Genomic DNA, 16,678 nt, shown 5'->3' on the forward strand with positions numbered 1-16,678 from the left:
ACTCAAAATAATTGTTTGTGTGTTATAATTAAAACTGCCATTTTTCTAAGTGTACAAACTTTTGTAAATGTTTCAAATGTCTTTATTTAAATGCTTTATTACATGGCTCTGAAATGCATGAATGTGGTTGGTCAGTTGCAACATTTCGAGGCCTGCTATTGCCTGATAATGACCGTTGTCAATAGCAACACTCTAATATCTTACCACTCATCTACGAGACTAAACTTACAGCTTTTCACTGTTACATTCGGTCCTGATTACCCTATCAGAGTGTATGCAGCGATAGGAAGTGGCTGGATATACAATTTCCCTTATTAGTACTGGACTGCTGTAAAGTGATTTCCCTAAAGGTTCTCTGTGCAGAGTGCAGAAGAAATAATAATGACATTTTTTATCTTTTATCTTTTTTAACATTTTTTTTTTAAAGATTTTCATTGGCAAGTTGTTTTCCCCTATGTGATTACACATGTAACCTGACTAATAATGTTATACGCTATCTTAAAAATAATAAGTAAATCAATTCATGTAAATTTAACAAATTAATATATTAATGGATTTCACCTGTTTGATTAACTTTGAATTACTGTCTTATTAAAGTAAACTTTTAACATTATTAGCCACTTCGGTTACTGTGCCTCCTCACTTCTGGTGAGCAGGCAGTATTGAAACTTAAATGTGTCAAAATTCAGTGTATTTTCTCTGTTTTCACATACAGATCTAAAATCAAGAAGAGAAGAAGGGAAGCAGAAGACCAGCTTGCAAAATGAGTGTGTATGAGGAGAGAGAGGAGGAGGCTCCTGTTGACACGTACGGAGCAGCATCTCCAGAATTAGGTTATGTCTCTATGAACAGTAACAACTTTATGTTTCTGCCCCCTGGACTCAGTGATGTTGACGCTCAGAGAACAGCATCTCCGGGATTCAGTTGTGTCTCTATGAAGAGTAACCACTCTATGAATATTCCTCCTGGACTCAGTGATGTTGACGCTCAGAGAACAGCATCTCCAGGATTCAGCTGTGTGTCTATGAAGAGTAACAACTCCATGTTTCTGCCCCCTCATCTCAGTGATGTTAACGCTGAGAGAACAGCATCTCCAGGATTCAGCTGTGTGTCTATGAAGAGTAACAACTCCATGTTTCTGCCCCCTCATCTCAGTGATGTTAACGCTGAGAGAACAGCATCTCCAGGAATCAGCTGTGTGTCTATGAAGAGTAACAACTCCATGTTTCTGCCCCCTCATCTCAGTGATGTTAACGCTGAGAGAACAGCATCTCCAGGATTCAGCTGTGTGTCTATGAAGAGTAACAACTCCATGTTTCTGCCCCCTCATCTCAGTGATGTTAACGCTGAGAGAACAGCATCTCCAGGAATCAGCTGTGTGTCTATGAAGAGTAACAACTCCATGTTTCTGCCCCCTCATCTCAGTGATGTTAACGCTGAGAGAACAGCATCTCCAGGATTCAGCTGTGTGTCTATGAAGAGTAACAACTCCATGTTTCTGCCCCCTGAACTCAGTGATGGACCTGCTGTGACCTCTGACCCTGTGTGAGTATCATGATGACTAGTCTAATAAACTTAAATAGTCACTGAGTTTATTAATTGGCCTGTGTAAGTATTATTGTTCTTTTTTTACTGTGGTATCTACTTGGAAATCAAGTACTGTGTAGCTCTAGTGGAATCAGTACAGGCAACAAAACATTTGGTATCGTGACATCCCTACTCGATCGGATTGAAAAACCGGAAGGTACTGCGCATGTGCAATGATAAAGAAATGGCATAATGACTCATGACACGTGGAACAAGTTGTTGGTTTTGTAGAATTAAGTGTCATAAATTACATTATTGTAAATTCTCTTTCTATGGAGCAGAACCGATCAGCTCTCACTTCTTACTCTCATCCACAGACTCCTTGTTTTGGCCACAGGAATTGTGAAAAAGCTTAATTTGTTCACCAACCTCCTGCTAATTATGACTCAGAATAGATAAATATTAAGTGCTCTTTAAAAAAAAAAAGAAGCAATGGCAGGGAAATAGTATTTATGCAATGTGCGCATGTCAAAAGATCAAATCGATTTGAAGCTTGTAACATATAAACGCTAGGGATGGTAAGATTCACCGATTCATCGGATACAAGTTGGCATTTGTATTGTGATACATAGTTTCTGAAATATGTGCATTGGTAAAAACAGTTCCCTTCCGGAGGGAACTCTACGCTGCGTCCTGGTTAGGACACTTTGGGAACTGCCCTCAGCGTGACCGGTTCTGAAGCTCTTATAAAACAACGACAATGAACTTGACATTGACCGGCGCCAGCCCATGACGTCATTAACAAGGCGCCTACTAGTATAAAGGGGCGCTTGTGAATACATCAACCATCTTTTTGTTCTTCAGCCTTACCTTGTTCTAAGCTCGAGTAAAATGATGATTCCTAGAGTATACAGTTCAGCAAGTGTGCAGAATCCGTGTCAGAGAAATCTGACACCAGATGACGTGCGCAGTCTGTTTGTTATGTGTTTGGGTGAGTGAGCACGCGCGCTCTGTTCTTGAGAGTGCAGAGCGCGTTCATCGTGAGAGTTTCTCTCTAAGGAAACTCCGCTCTCGTTTGTCCCCTTTTCCGAGGGAATCGGGACATTTATGTTGTCTGTTATGAGCCGCGCTGCGGTCTGCTTTGATCTGCGGTGAAAGCACGTGCAGGGGGAGGTTGCTCATAACAAATTATATGAGCAATTTCACCCTGACCATAACGGACCAGTCCCCATATACATCCCATTCCCTCCTGATCTATATATTAGGATCGGGAGGGCATGGGATAAACCATATTCAGCCGCACTCATCTATATCAGCATGTTAGTTATGCTGGTGCAGAGTGAGTGCGTGAGTATGGCAGGCCGTCGATGCCATAACCTGAGGATACGTTTGCTGTCTCTCGGCGTGGGTGGCGTCGACGCTGAGGGCATACGCGGCAGCGGGTCAGGCTGGTGCTGCCTGCACGCAGTGGCAGTGTTGCAGGTGTACCGGGCTGATCTGCTGGAGGATGAAGACCCGTGGAGAGGGCTGAGCTGTTTCACACCACAGGCTTGTGGGTGAATTTTGGCAGACATCGGGGAGAAAGATGAGTGCTTTCTCCTCGATGCGCCAGTCTCGCCTTCCAAATTATTCGGTACATCCGTTGTTACGATGTTCGACTAACTCAGGGAGGCGGAGGCGTGCTCAGCGGCTAATAGATCCTTTGGGGTCTGTTATTTCTCAGCGGTCCTCATCTCCACCCGAACGCAGGGGGAGCCTGGCCCCTCCTGGCCTGCGGGCTGGAGGCAGGGCCAGGCGGTTTTGTGTGGCCACTCGAGACCCTCCTCTTGGGAGGGGTAGGTCTCAGAGGAGACGTGATGTGCGTTATGGGAGACGGGATCGTAGGGAAACGATCCTCTCCCTTCTCCCTCACGTCGTGCGGCCACCCGCCCTTTTTTCCCCTTAAGACTCTGGGGCTGGGCTGATGATAGATTGATAAATTCAATCCGTTGGCCCGGTACATGAACTGACATATAGGTGGTTGTGTATATGTATATGTACGTATTCTTTGTCTACCAGCTCCGCTTGGGTGAGACTTTAGTATTTGAGCTACTGAGCTCCTAAGGTCCCTGAGTGTCGAGTGTAGCCAGGTCTTCCCTCGTTTGTGAGTTAGTGTACCAAGACCTCCACTCGTAAATGACTCCTGTAGGGGTTAGGCGTTGTCAGGCTTCCTCTCATTCTGAGAGTTATCCCTTGAAGCCTCCGCTGCTTTTGAGCTCGGCTTAGGCACTATTTATACCTGCATATGCATGTCTACACACCTACTGGGTGTGGCAGTCTACCCCGTCCCGTGGTAAGAGTCCCTCTAGACTCCGCTCGTCTGAGTGTGAAGACCGGGAGGTTAGGGTAGGTTCCCCACCCTCCTTTTAAGAAGATAGGAGCAACCCAGGGTTGAGCGCATGGGCTGCCTCTCTTTGTGAGTCAGTGCACTGAAGGCCCCGCTCCCCAGGGCCCTGTCAAAAAGGGAAAGAAAGAAGTTTTCTTTAGTGAGAGAGGAAAGTTTAGAAAACCCCCCCCCTAAGTGTGAGGATTTTTTCAGGCCTCCTCTCTCTGAGAGTTGCGCTGACGAGATGCCCCTCTATGGAGGTTCTTGTCTAGGCTGATTTCTCACAGTTCTATCAGATTTGGGCAGTTCTGGGAGCTGGTAGGCTCTCGTGAGCCTCGCTCTACACCGAAGCTTACAGTGTTAGGTCCTCCTTGGCGGAAGCCCTGGTCTGGACCTCCAGGTTTCACCTTTTGAACCCTGTATAGGCGCTTACAGCTCTGTCCAGATAGCATTTAGGGGGTTGAGTGTAGTAGGTCTCCCCTCATTATTAATGAGCTCTGTTGGTTAGCACCTCCACTCCTAGACTTTCCTGCCACGGTGAGCGTTGTCAGGGTGCTGTAGGCTTCCTCTCGATTGAGAGTCCTTCTGTAGGAGCCTCCGCTCTTCGCTGCTGCTGATCAGACCTCCTTTCGCCTAGTGGCGTCATGATGTAGGTCGGGCGACTGGTCTTCCCTATGGTTTAGACTTAGAATGGTTAGATGTGTTCTCCTGCATGAGAATCGTCCAGTTGCAGCCTTCGCTCCCCTCAGTGCTCCGCTTACAAGTACATACTCGTGGTATTTAGCTGGTAGGCCTGCTTAGGCCTCGCTAACTGCTGTGCTCTGTGCTTTGAGCCCTCTGCCAAAGCTGAGTATTGTTAAGGCTCTCTCTTTCCAGACTTGAAGCCTCCACTCTACAGATTCCTGTGATGTGGGTTCATGTACTTGTAGCGTTGAGTGTAGCCAGGTCTCCCCTCAGTGGGTTTTTCGTTAAGACCTCCACTCTCGAGCATCTCTCGCTAGGGACTATTAGAATACCGCTCACCAAGACCGAGTGTTGTCAGGCCTTTTCTCTCTGTGAGATTCGTTCAAAGCCTCCACTCTACAGGGCCCTGCTCTCAGCATTTGGGCCCTGCTGTGAGTCCCGGTATTCTCTAAGCGTTGAGTGTAGCTAGGTCTCCCCTCACTAAAATATTTGGGTGAGATCTCCACTCCATAGAGCTAGGAGATTGAGCGTTGCTAGGCTTCCTCTCATCCGAGGGTCTCTGTGAAGCCTCCGTTCCCCTGAAGCTCCGCTTCTGGTACTTTCAGACGTGAGTGTAGCAGATCTCCCCTCACTGAATATTTGGTGTGAGATCTCCACTCTTTAGAGCTGGGAGGTTGAGCGTTGTCAGGTGTTCCTCTCATTCTGAGAGTCTCTATGAAGGCCTCCGTTCCCCAGAAGCTCCGTTTTTAGTACCTCCAAGCGTGAGTGTAGTCAGGCCTCTCCTCACTTAGAGCGTTGAGGCCTCCACTCGTAAAGAGCTGGCGGATTGAGCATGTTGGGGCTTCCCCTCTGGTGAGGCCCCCGTTCTCCAGAAGCTCCGCTTCCAGTCTTTCCCTCCAGGCGTGAGTGTAGTCAGGTCTCCCCTCACGAAGGGTTATTGAGATCTCCACTCCTAAGAGCTAGTGGATTGAACGTTGTCAGGTTTCCTCTCTTTTTGAGAGTCTTCTGTGAAGCCTCCGTTCTCCAGAAGCTCCGCCTTCAGTACTTTAGGCGTGAGTGTAGCCAGGTCTCCCCTCACTAGAGGGGCTCTTTTGAGACCTCCACTCCTGAGAGTTAGTGGATTGAACGTTGTCAAGGTTTCCTCTCCTTAGAGAGTCTTCTGTGAAGCCTCCGTTTTCCAGAAGCTCCGCCTCTGTACTTACAAGCATGAGTGTAGTCAGGTCTCCCCTCACACAAGGGTTTATGTTTGAGACCTCCACTCTTACAGAGCTCCGAAGCTCCAGGCTTTGCTATCGCCTGTGATAATTATATGGTGTTTCCCTCGCTACGCTCTGGGCACCTTCTCAAACCCACAATAGTGGTGAGTACTCACGCGAAGCTTTGAGCACTCCTTAAAAACCCACGTGAAGTGTTAAGTGCACACGCAAGTCCTTGGGCACTTTCTAAAATCCACATGAGTGGTAAAGACTCCCCCCTGAAGGTTGGGTTCTTTTCTAAAATCCTGTATGGTATGGGTTACGCAGTATTTCTCTGTTCCCATTCTAGAGTTGGTTCTAAACACCCCTGGGTGGTTACAACTCCACTGCAGATAGCACTACCTATAGGTTTGAGTGCCGCTAGGCTTCCTCTCATCTAGAGAGTCTTCCTGCAGAAGCCTCCACTCTTCCTAAAGGGAAAATAAGTTTGGGCGTGAGTGTAGCCAGGTCTCTCCTCACTTAGAGCGTTGAGGCCTCCACTCGTAAAGAGCTGGCGGATTGAGCGTGTCGGGGCTTCCCCTCTGGTGAGGCCCCCGTTCTCCAGAAGCTCCGCTTCCAGTCTTTCCCTCCAGGCGTGAGTGTAGTCAGGTCTCCCCTCACGAAGGGTTATTGAGATCTCCACTCCTAAGAGCTAGTGGATTGAACGTTGTCTAGGTTTCCTCTCCTTAGAGAGTCTTCTGTGAAGCCTCCGTTTTCCAGAAGCTCCGCTTCCAGTACCTCTAGGCGTGAGTGTAGCTAGGTCTCCCCTCACTGAAGGGTTATTTGAGACCTCCACTCCTAAGAGCTAGTGGATTGAACGTTGTCAGGTTTCCTCTCTTTTTAGAGAGTCTTCTGTGAAGCCTCCGTTCTCCAGAAGCTCCGCCTCTGTACTTACAAGCGTGAGTGTAGTCAGGTCTCCCCTCATACATGGGTTATGTTTGAGACCTCCACTCTTACAGAGCTCCGAAGCTCCAGGCTTTGCTGTCGCCTGTGATAATTATATGGTGTTTCCCTCGCTACGCTCTGGGCACCTTCTCAAACCCACAATAGTGGTGAGTACTCACGCGAAGCTTTGAGCACTCCTTAAAACCCACATGAAGTGGTAAGTGCACACGCAAGTCCTTGGGCACTTTCTGAAATCCACATGAGTGGTAAAGATTCCCCCCGAAGGTTGGGTTCTTTTCTAAAATCCTACACGGTATGGGTTACGCAGTATTTCTCCGTTCCCATTCTAGAGTTGGTTCTAAAAACCCCTGGGTTTTTCCAACTCCACTGCAGACAGCACTACTTATAGGATCGAGTGTCGCTAGGCTTCCTCTCATCTAGAGAGTCTTCTTGCAGAAGCCTCCACTCTCCTGAGAACTCCACTTAGGTGGTTCTATTGCTCAGGCTCCTGGAGCCTCATGGATCACCTCCAGTGTTGAGTGTAGTTAGGTCTCTGACCTCCACTCCCAGAGTTCCCCGCAAGCACAGAGTGTTGCTAGGCTTCCTCTTGTTTAGAGAGTTTGTTTAGAGCCTCCGCTCTTCAGAACCCCCGCCTAGTATGAAGACTTAAGGGTAAGCTTCACTACTAGCGGTGAGTGTAGGTAGGCCTACTCTCGCTTAGAAGTATCAGGCCTCCACTCCTAGGAGTTCCGTGCTTGGGTGGCCGAGCTAGCTGTGACGTCGGCCCAAGTAGTGGGGAGTGATGTTCCTTCTTGACTCCTCAATCAGTCAGTTGTTCACTTACTCCTCAGCATGGCGGCGTTGGTATATCGTTCCCAAAGTGTCCTAACCAGGACGCAGCGTAGAGTTCCCTCCGGAAGGGAACGTCTCAGGTTACGTAGGTAACCCTAGTTCCCTGAGGACAGGGAACGAGACGCTGCGTCTCGTAGCCATGCTTCGGGCCCCACTTACGTCTCCATCAGACAAAAAGATGGTTGATGTATTCACAAGCGCCCCTTTATACTAGTAGGCGCCTTGTTAATGACGTCATGGGCTGGCGCCGGTCAATGTCAAGTTCATTGTCGTTGTTTTATAAGAGCTTCAGAACCGGTCACGCTGAGGGCAGTTCCCAAAGTGTCCTAACCAGGACGCAGCGTCTCGTTCCCTGTCCTCAGGGAACTAGGGTTACCTACGTAACCTGAGACGTTTTTTTATATACAAATGTTAGTAGATGCACTACACTTTCATTATTTAGAAAGTGGGCAAAAATTAGTGAGCAATATTTTATATGTAGATTGATTTATTTTCTTTTGTATGTGTTCTCTCATCACCACTGCTGCTGAATTTGACATATCACAACAAATCAGCCTCAGTTATGGAGATGCACATCCCTAATAAATGCACACATCAACCCGATCACTTTATTGCGTTCATGTAAACATTAAGCTTGGATTCAACAGTTAGAATTATTTTATTTAGATCAAAACCAAAAACTTAAAAAAAAATCTAAATGTCGCTATAGTTTATAGAGTTTTTTTGGAGGGCTTTTAGCCTGTTACCCTGTAATTAAACAATCCTGTCATTGTATATTTGACATTTTGAGATGATGTACTATCGGAAGTAAAAGTGGCCTATGAAAACTGGGGGTTACAGTATTTTTATTATTTGATCTTTATTTTCTTTGTCATTATTTATTTCATTATCTTTTTCTTTATTCTTTATTGACAGACTAAATCCTTGTATTTACACCATGCTGTGCTGTGCTATATTTACAACATAATTATGATACATAAACCTTAGCTAAGAGTCAATTTGCAGAGATGCAATCTGAAATATTTCTCTCTTTTTCTTAGCATCATCAGCAGGAAGAGAAAGAGAGCAGCTTCTCCACTAAAGCCCTCTGATCTCAGTGATGGATCAGTGCCCTTTAATCCTGTGTGAGTATATTTTTGTAGAGTGAGACACAAGAACACAATGTACACAGAAATAATGAGAGAAGTATTTTTGAAATTTTACTTCTGCAACATAATCTGAATTCAAATGATGACGTAAGGAAAGAAAACTAAAGAAAGAGTCAGTAGGCCTATAAATACAGCAGCTTAAATATTTATCTTTTATATATCATTTATCTTTTACTAACTACACAGAAATTAAGAGACTCACTGAGTTTTCTGCATCAATATTATATTGAATAGTAATCAGGCCAATCGGTTGGCCACAACAGATTAATTATATTTAAAATGAACTTGATAATATAACAGTTCTTTCTGAATGTTTTGATAAAGTTTATTTTTTTTTCTCTGTTCTTTTTAATATCTTTTCAGTGATTGGAGAGCTGATCAGATCAGATATGTGTCCCCTCAGACCTTCCCATCCCCTTACTATCAGAACCACTTCAGACATCGTGACTCAGAAGCAGCCCAGCAGCTCGATTCTCACCAACCAGTGCTTGATGATCTTCAGAGAGTCAAAGACCAGCACAAAATCAGCATGATGAACAAGTATGAGAGCGTATTTGAGGGAATTAAATTACAAGAGAATCAAACCCTCCTGAACAGGATTTACACACAGCTGTACATCATAGAGGGAGAGAGTGAAGGGGTGAATGAAGAACATGAGGTGCTACGGATTGAGAAAGGTTACAAGACACTCCAAGACACTCCAATCAACTGCAATGACATCTTTAATCCTTTACTTGATCCAGGATATGAGGAGATGAGAAGAGAGAAGAAGGACCAAATAAAGACTGTTCTTACTAAAGGCATCGCTGGAATTGGAAAAACCGTCTCTGTGCAGAAGTTCATTCTGGACTGGGCTGAGGGAAAAGCCAATCAAGATGTAGATTTTATGTTTGTGCTTACATTTCGAGAGCTGAACTTGATTAAATATCATCAGTACAGTCTTCACAGACTTATGATTGACTTTCATCCTGAACTCCAAGGTTTGGACTCAAAGATTTATGATGAATGTAAAGTTGTGTTCATCTTTGATGGTCTGGATGAAAGCAGAATTTCACTGATGTTTTCAGGCAGTCAGAAAGTTTCTGATGTGACTGAGATTTCATCAGTGGGTGTGTTGATGTCAAACCTCATGAAAGGAGATCTGCTTCCCTCTGCTCTCATCTGGATCACCACCAGACCAGCAGCAGCCAATCAGATCCCCTCTAAATACATCAACCGTGTGACAGAAATTCAGGGATTCAATGACCCTCAGAAGGAGGAATATTTCAGGAAGAGAATCAGTGATGAGCATCAAGCCAGCAGAATCATCTCACACATCAGAAGAGCAAGAAGCCTCCACATCATGTGTCACATACCCGTCTTCTGCTGGATCTCAGCCATTGTGCTTCAAAACATCCTGAAACTAGATCACAGTGCAGAAATCCCTCAAACTCTGACAGAAATGTACATCTACTTCCTTCTTATTCAAACAAATATGAGGAACCAGAAGTATGAAGAGAGAGATCCAGAGAAACTCCTGCAGTCCAACAGAGAAGTGATTGTAAAACTTGCTGAACTGGCCTTCAATCAGCTGATGAAGGGTAATGTGATGTTCTATGAGGAGGACCTGAAAGAAAGTGGCATAGACGTCTCTGATGCCTCAGTGTATTCTGGTATTTGCACTGAGATCTTTAGAGAGGAATCTGTATTTAATCACAGGAAGGTTTACAGCTTTGTACATCTGAGCTTTCAGGAGTTTTTTGCAGCACTGCATGTGTTTTACTGCTATTTACACAAGAACCGTGAGATTCTGAAAATGTTCCTAACAGGAAAGTCCAGAACTCATTGTGAGAATATTACTCTGGATGTGTTTCTAAAGGAAGCAATGAATAAAGCATTGAACAGTGAAAATGGACACCTGGATCTCTTCCTTAGATTCCTTCATGGCATCTCACTGGAGTGCAATCAGAGACTCTTACAGGATGTACTGATACACACAGAAAACAACCCAGAGAGCATCAAGAAAATAATCCAAAACCTCAAACGAGGTCAAAAAAACAATGTCAGTCCTGAAAGATGGATGAATCTGTCACACTGCTTGATTGAGATGAAGGATAATTCTGTTGTTCAAGAAGTGCAGGTGCTTTTAAAAAATAAAGCAAAAGGTAAAGGTCTTTCTCTTGCACAATGTTCAACTTTGGCAAACATGATCCTGATGTCAGAGGAGGTGCTGGATGAGTTAGACTTTAATAAGTACAACATCAAATCAAAAGAGGGCAAAAGGAGACTGGTACCTGCTGTGAGGAACTGCAGAAAAGCTGTGTGAGTGTGAAAATCTATAATAATCTAAAATAATATTGCAATATGAACATAATTTGAAAAAGTTGTGATGGAGGTTTGATGAGTATTTTATGGGTGTGTGTTCATAAGCATAAAACATAATGGACTACAGTTAGCGCTGTACCAGTCAGCATCACAACTGCCCCACTGCAGTGGAATGCCAAAGCACAGTTTTGTAAATATTATATTCTATAGGTTTTTTTTTTTATGTGGGTATTAAGATACCACTAAGGCATGGAGCTTTGTTTAAAAAAAGCAATAACTGATTAGCAGCCAAATGTTACATTGCAACCATGGAAACATTTGAATTCATGCATAATGAGAGAGATGCGGGAGCCCATAAATTAAAATTAAGTCTCTTTAAATCTTAGTAAATATAAATGTCTTATGTGGAATATAAAATTCACTTTTGTGACGAATTACAAACAGTGTCCATTGTTTTGGAATGCTTGAAGAAAACATGAAGATAAGAGACAAGAAACTGACTTTGTGCTTTGCCCTTTTAAAAAAATCTATCTAATAGAGCTGGTTAATGTAATAAAGACACTCAGCTAATAAGACTTCCCACAATAAAATTCTGTATAAATGAGAAAAGAAACAAAATCTTTGAAGCATCATACACATAATGCTCATATTTAAGCTTTAAATAAGTCACATATTTCTTTCTTGATATAACCTTAAAAAGGGTAAGACCATAAAAAGAGATCAGAAAATTAATTTACTGCTACTTTCCATCTTCTTAGGACACAAATAATACTATTTAATGATTTTATTGATTTATTTATTTTTAATGTAAGTATTCCTCAGGATACGTTGCCCCTTTGGGAGTAAATTAACTGAAAACAGAATGCTGGCAATGCATATTACAACATTTTAGCCAACAATTTAAAAAACATTTATTCATAATGTAAACTAAACATTCTTTGTAAAATTCTGTTGAACAATAAGTATAATGCCTATTTATGAAAATAGCCTGTATACTGTATCATATTCAATATGCTAATTTCTAGTGCCTATAAATTATTAATATGACCAAAACATTGCTGAAAAACTTGTTGTACACAATCCACTTTATGCCCTCTCACCTCAAAGTCCTTTACTTGATTTACTTGATTTTTTACTTGAGTAACTTGATTATTCATACAGCATTTTTAATTAAAACTTTTTTTTTTTTTTACTTTTTTTTAAGTTAATCTAAATGTAAAATGAGACACAGCAGACTTTTTGGATCTCTTGATTATCATTTATTTGCAATAAATTGCATATATGATCCATATTAAGCCTGATGTATGAATATGATAACTCAAGAAAAAATACATATGCATACATGTGCATGTGTTTTTTTGTTGAGTATCATATTTCATACACACCCAAATAAATGATAAATGATAGACATATTTAAAATTTACATTAACAAAAAATAAATGGTGTTACAATACCAAAATTTAGATTTTAATCTAATTAATTTAAGCACTCATAGTCTTCACTGTATGAATTAAACATTCTAATTTCTGTGACCCTGGGAGTACGGTCCCAAATATGGTATTTAGGATGTTCGGTGAAGTCACGCAGCTGCCAAAATCAGTTCATTCTTTCGTACGTTGGCTGGCGCTGAATCTGAATACAGGCTGACAGGAATCTCTGAACGGCAGCGCGAACAAACATGGCGGTGCCCATCTCACGTTATAGATCACGATTCAGATAATTTAAATAGGGTTTTAAATGGCAAAACACACTTAATTCACACATATTTGTGAATCAGAATATCAGATAGTTCATGACATGGTAAGCAAGTGGGTGAATATTTTGAATCATCAAGGAAAAATAAAATAAAAGCAAACTGGCTGTCATACAGTGTTATTGTGTCTGCATTGTGTAACGTGACAAGCTTCGCCATGGAAACAATAAGGGGAAACATTCTAAAATAACGGTCACTTAAAAAAACTCACTCTGGGGGGTCGGCTAAAATATTTTAAACTCACCAGTGAAAGGGTTAATAAAGCAAGACATCACACCTTCATGCTATTTAACCACAGTTGTTGTTGTTTTTTCAGCTTAATGTCCTGTAATCTCACTGATCAGCACTGTGAAATTGTGGCTTCAGCTCTACAATCATCAAACTCCCCACTGAGAGAGCTGGACCTGAGTAACAATGACCTAAAGGATTCAGGAGTGAAGCTACTCTGTACTGGACTGAGGAGTCCAAACTGTCGACTCAGCATACTGAGGTTTGGCTTTCACATTGATTTGTTCGTGTTAACCCTTTGAGGCAGGAAAATGTGCTAGTCCGTACAGTTGCATTTGTTCATGATAACAGCAGAAAAATTTAAAATACTTATCATTTTTGGTTGAAGGGTTATTAGTAAAATATTATTCCAAACTGTGGATCTACTTTTATTTGCATACACCTACAACAACAAAATGTTATGCTTTAGTAAAATAAAGAAAACAAAAATGGTGTGCTCTTTTCCATCTTGGTCTCCGTGGACTTCTATTTTTATACGCACCAATTCAAATTGAAAACAAATATTCACACTCTCCTGTGTATGGGGCTGTGTAGGCACAGACTAATCAAATATGCCTGTGATGAGTCCTGTCCACCATCAAAAGTGTCAACACATCAAAATCCCAGTGTTAAATTACACTGTTCGGTTTTCATTTGTTCACACACTACAGTGTTTAAATAAACTTTTAAATAACTTTAAAACTTTTCGCAGATCTGATATCTAATTAGATTCAGTTTATGACATTTTAACTCATTTAAGACTGTGCTTGCTAGGATACTTGTATTATATATTGTATATCTTTTTTAATACATTCACATTTGGGCTGTTGTTGTAGATTATCTGGCTGTATGGAGACAGTAGAAGGTTGTGCTGCTCTGGCATCAGCTCTGAGTTCAAACCCCTCACACCTGAAAGAGCTGGACCTGAGTAACAATGACATAAAGGATTCAGGAGTGAAGCTACTCTGTACTGGACTGAGGAGTCCAAACTGTCGACTCAACATACTGAGGTTTGGCTTTCACATTGATTTGTTTGTGAACCCTCTGAGGCTGGAAAATGTGCTTGCCCGTACAGTTGCATTTGTTCATGATAACAGCAGAAAAAATTAAAATACTTATAATTTTTGGTTAAAGAGTTATTAGTAAAATATTAGTCCAAACTGTGGATCTACTTTTATTTGCATACACCCACAACAACAAAATGTTATGCTTTAGTAAAATAAAGAAAACAAAAATGGTGTGCTCTTTTCCATCTTGGTCTCCGTGGACTTCTATTTTAATATGCACCAATTCAAATTGAAAACAAATATTCACACTCTCCTGTGTAATCAAATATGCCTATGATGAGTCCTGTCCACCATCAAAAGTGTCAACACATCAAAATCCCCAGTGTTAAATTACACTGTTCGGTTTTCATTTGTTCACACACAACAGTGTTTAAATAAACTTTTAAATAACTTTAAAACTCGCAGATCTGATATCTAATTAGATTCACTTTAGTACATTTTAACTCATTTATGACTGTGCTTGCTAGGATACTTGTATTATATATTGTATATCTTTTTATTACATTCACATTTGGGCTGTTGTTGTAGATTATCTGGCTGTTTGGTGACAGAAGAAGGTTGTGCTGCTCTGGCATCAGCTCTGAGTTCAAACCCCTCACACCTGAGAGAGCTGGACCTGAGCTACAATCACCCAGGAGAATCAGGGGCAAAGTTACTCTCAGATACACTTAAATATCTGGACAAACTCAAGTAAGTTGAGCAGAAACAATCATCCTCTCTTCTGCAACTGTTAGAGAATAAAGCAATAAGCAATAATAAAAACAAAAATAAAAGGTAAGGGTTGTTGTAAGGCATTACGTGGACCTATGTAGCCATCAGAAGTACTTCCATATTAGGGTAGGGTTGCCAACTTCAGAAAAGGAAAATAAGATTGATTTATCACATCTTCTTTCAACTAGATGTGTTCTTACATGTTGCTGCATGTTGAATTAATTAAAAATAATTATGTTGTTTGCATTTGCCAAAACTGAAACAGTGAAGGGAATTGCTTTAAGCACTCACTGTGTGAAGCAAGCACGACCAGCCGGCATAGGATGCTGCTTGGGCTTAAAGCCTTTCTCAAATTGCTATGTTCGTAAATCAAACAATGACATGTCCAAGTGATTAATTCCCACTTTAGAAAATGTTATTTTTGTGGTCTAGGTGCTCATAAGCCATATGCCTTAAATACAGGACAAAAAGACTTCTGTATGGCTTTCATACTGATTGCTTTTTTGATGCCTTAAAATATGGAATAATTGTGGATTGCACAGAATGGTTGGCAATAGGGCTGTAGCTATCGAATATTTTAGTGATCGAGTATTCTGCCGAAAATTCCGTCGAGTAATTGGATAAACCATATTTTTGCTTAATTAAAGAGCAATTTTAAATATAAAAGAGAAAATAAGAAAGGTTTCTTAAAATCATTTTATTTAAATGTATAGTATGCAACATCATTTTCAATCAAAAACAAGCATTAAGTTATTAACCCTTTTTTACTGTCTGTGATTGTACTGTGAACAATAACAAAGTTGACTGGGTTTAAAATAAAGCATTTTTTTAATTATCAAAGCTAAGGTATACAATAAAATTAATTATTACTAGTAATACAAAAACACTGCCTTTAAGTCTTGCAACTTAACTTTCAAAACTAAAAGTTTCAAAATCTACAGCTCAGGCATAACATAAGCCTTTACTGTCTTCTTCTTGGAATGCTTTGTGGCATTTAGGAGGCAAAACATAAGTCCATGCATGGTTTCACGCGGAGTGCTTTAAGCCAATAAAACTATAAGTTTTAAAACTTATAACTTTTGCTATATGGTTAACGTTGCGCATGTCATTTACACTACTCCGTCGATTTCAACCCTCGAAAACGGACACTTTTGAAAACACTGTAGACCCACTGATCTTTATAGATAGTGTAGTAGTGATGCGCGGATGGTGGTTATATCCGCGGGCGCTCTGGATAATCCGCGGGTCGGGTGGGTCGGGTAATAAAAAAATGCAAGCTGATTATATGCGGGTGGATGAGATAAATCATGATGCTAATATTAACTAAATTTTCTAAAACATGAATATAAAGTTTGAAGGGAGTTATGCCTGTGCTAATGCTATTAAGCATGGTAATGCAGTGGTGTAGTGCCTTGGTTGGCTTTGCGTTTACCCACTTCTCTGATGCGCATCATTCAGTAGTGTCCTGCATTATCCAAAATCATGACAGTCCACCACATGAATAGCTAATTCAATCGCATGTTAATACATTGAAATATTCCCTAAAAACACCCAGTAAAGACAGTGTCAGGAACGTGGCGCCGGCTTCTTTTGAAATATATTTGACGATTGTGCCTGATGTGACCGCACCTGCTCTGTCCACAGATGCTGCCTGATCATTCATATGCGGTCAGGCTAGGCGCGCAATGGTACAATAATAATTATTGATTACTTATTTGAATCAGTAGATTAGAACAAAAACAATACCTTAAACATGAAAAGAAGCAGATTTTTACGATCAGGCATTTCTGAAACTGGTGAACCCAGGTAAACTTCCAAAGTCCAAGCATCCAGTATGCGTTCAAATAGTAAGTTTAGAATGGCTCTAACACAGAGAAAAC

General features: G+C 41.5%; 2 protein-coding genes across 4 annotated transcripts in view; both read left to right on the forward strand.

The window, feature by feature from the left end:
- LOC141337759 (NACHT, LRR and PYD domains-containing protein 3-like) overlaps positions 1–16,678 on the forward strand; it is an 887,345-nt gene that overhangs the window by 646,813 nt on the left and 223,854 nt on the right. The gene's annotated exons all lie outside the window — the stretch shown is intronic.
- The window catches only part of LOC141337831 (uncharacterized), a 32,350-nt gene that overhangs the window by 2,991 nt on the left and 12,681 nt on the right, over positions 1–16,678 (forward strand). Inside the window, exons 2-7 of the mRNA XM_073843418.1 lie at positions 716–1,545; positions 8,589–8,672; positions 9,060–10,997; positions 13,070–13,243; positions 13,857–14,030; positions 14,616–14,777. Of these exons, the coding sequence (XP_073699519.1) occupies positions 764–1,545; positions 8,589–8,672; positions 9,060–10,997; positions 13,070–13,243; positions 13,857–14,030; positions 14,616–14,777 (3,314 nt within the window). The 5' untranslated portion in view covers positions 716–763. The remainder of the gene's footprint in view (positions 1–715; positions 1,546–8,588; positions 8,673–9,059; positions 10,998–13,069; positions 13,244–13,856; positions 14,031–14,615; positions 14,778–16,678) is intronic.

Source organism: Garra rufa, chromosome 1, assembly GCF_049309525.1.
Source record: "Garra rufa chromosome 1, GarRuf1.0, whole genome shotgun sequence".
Classification (NCBI taxonomy): domain Eukaryota; kingdom Metazoa; phylum Chordata; class Actinopteri; order Cypriniformes; family Cyprinidae; genus Garra; species Garra rufa.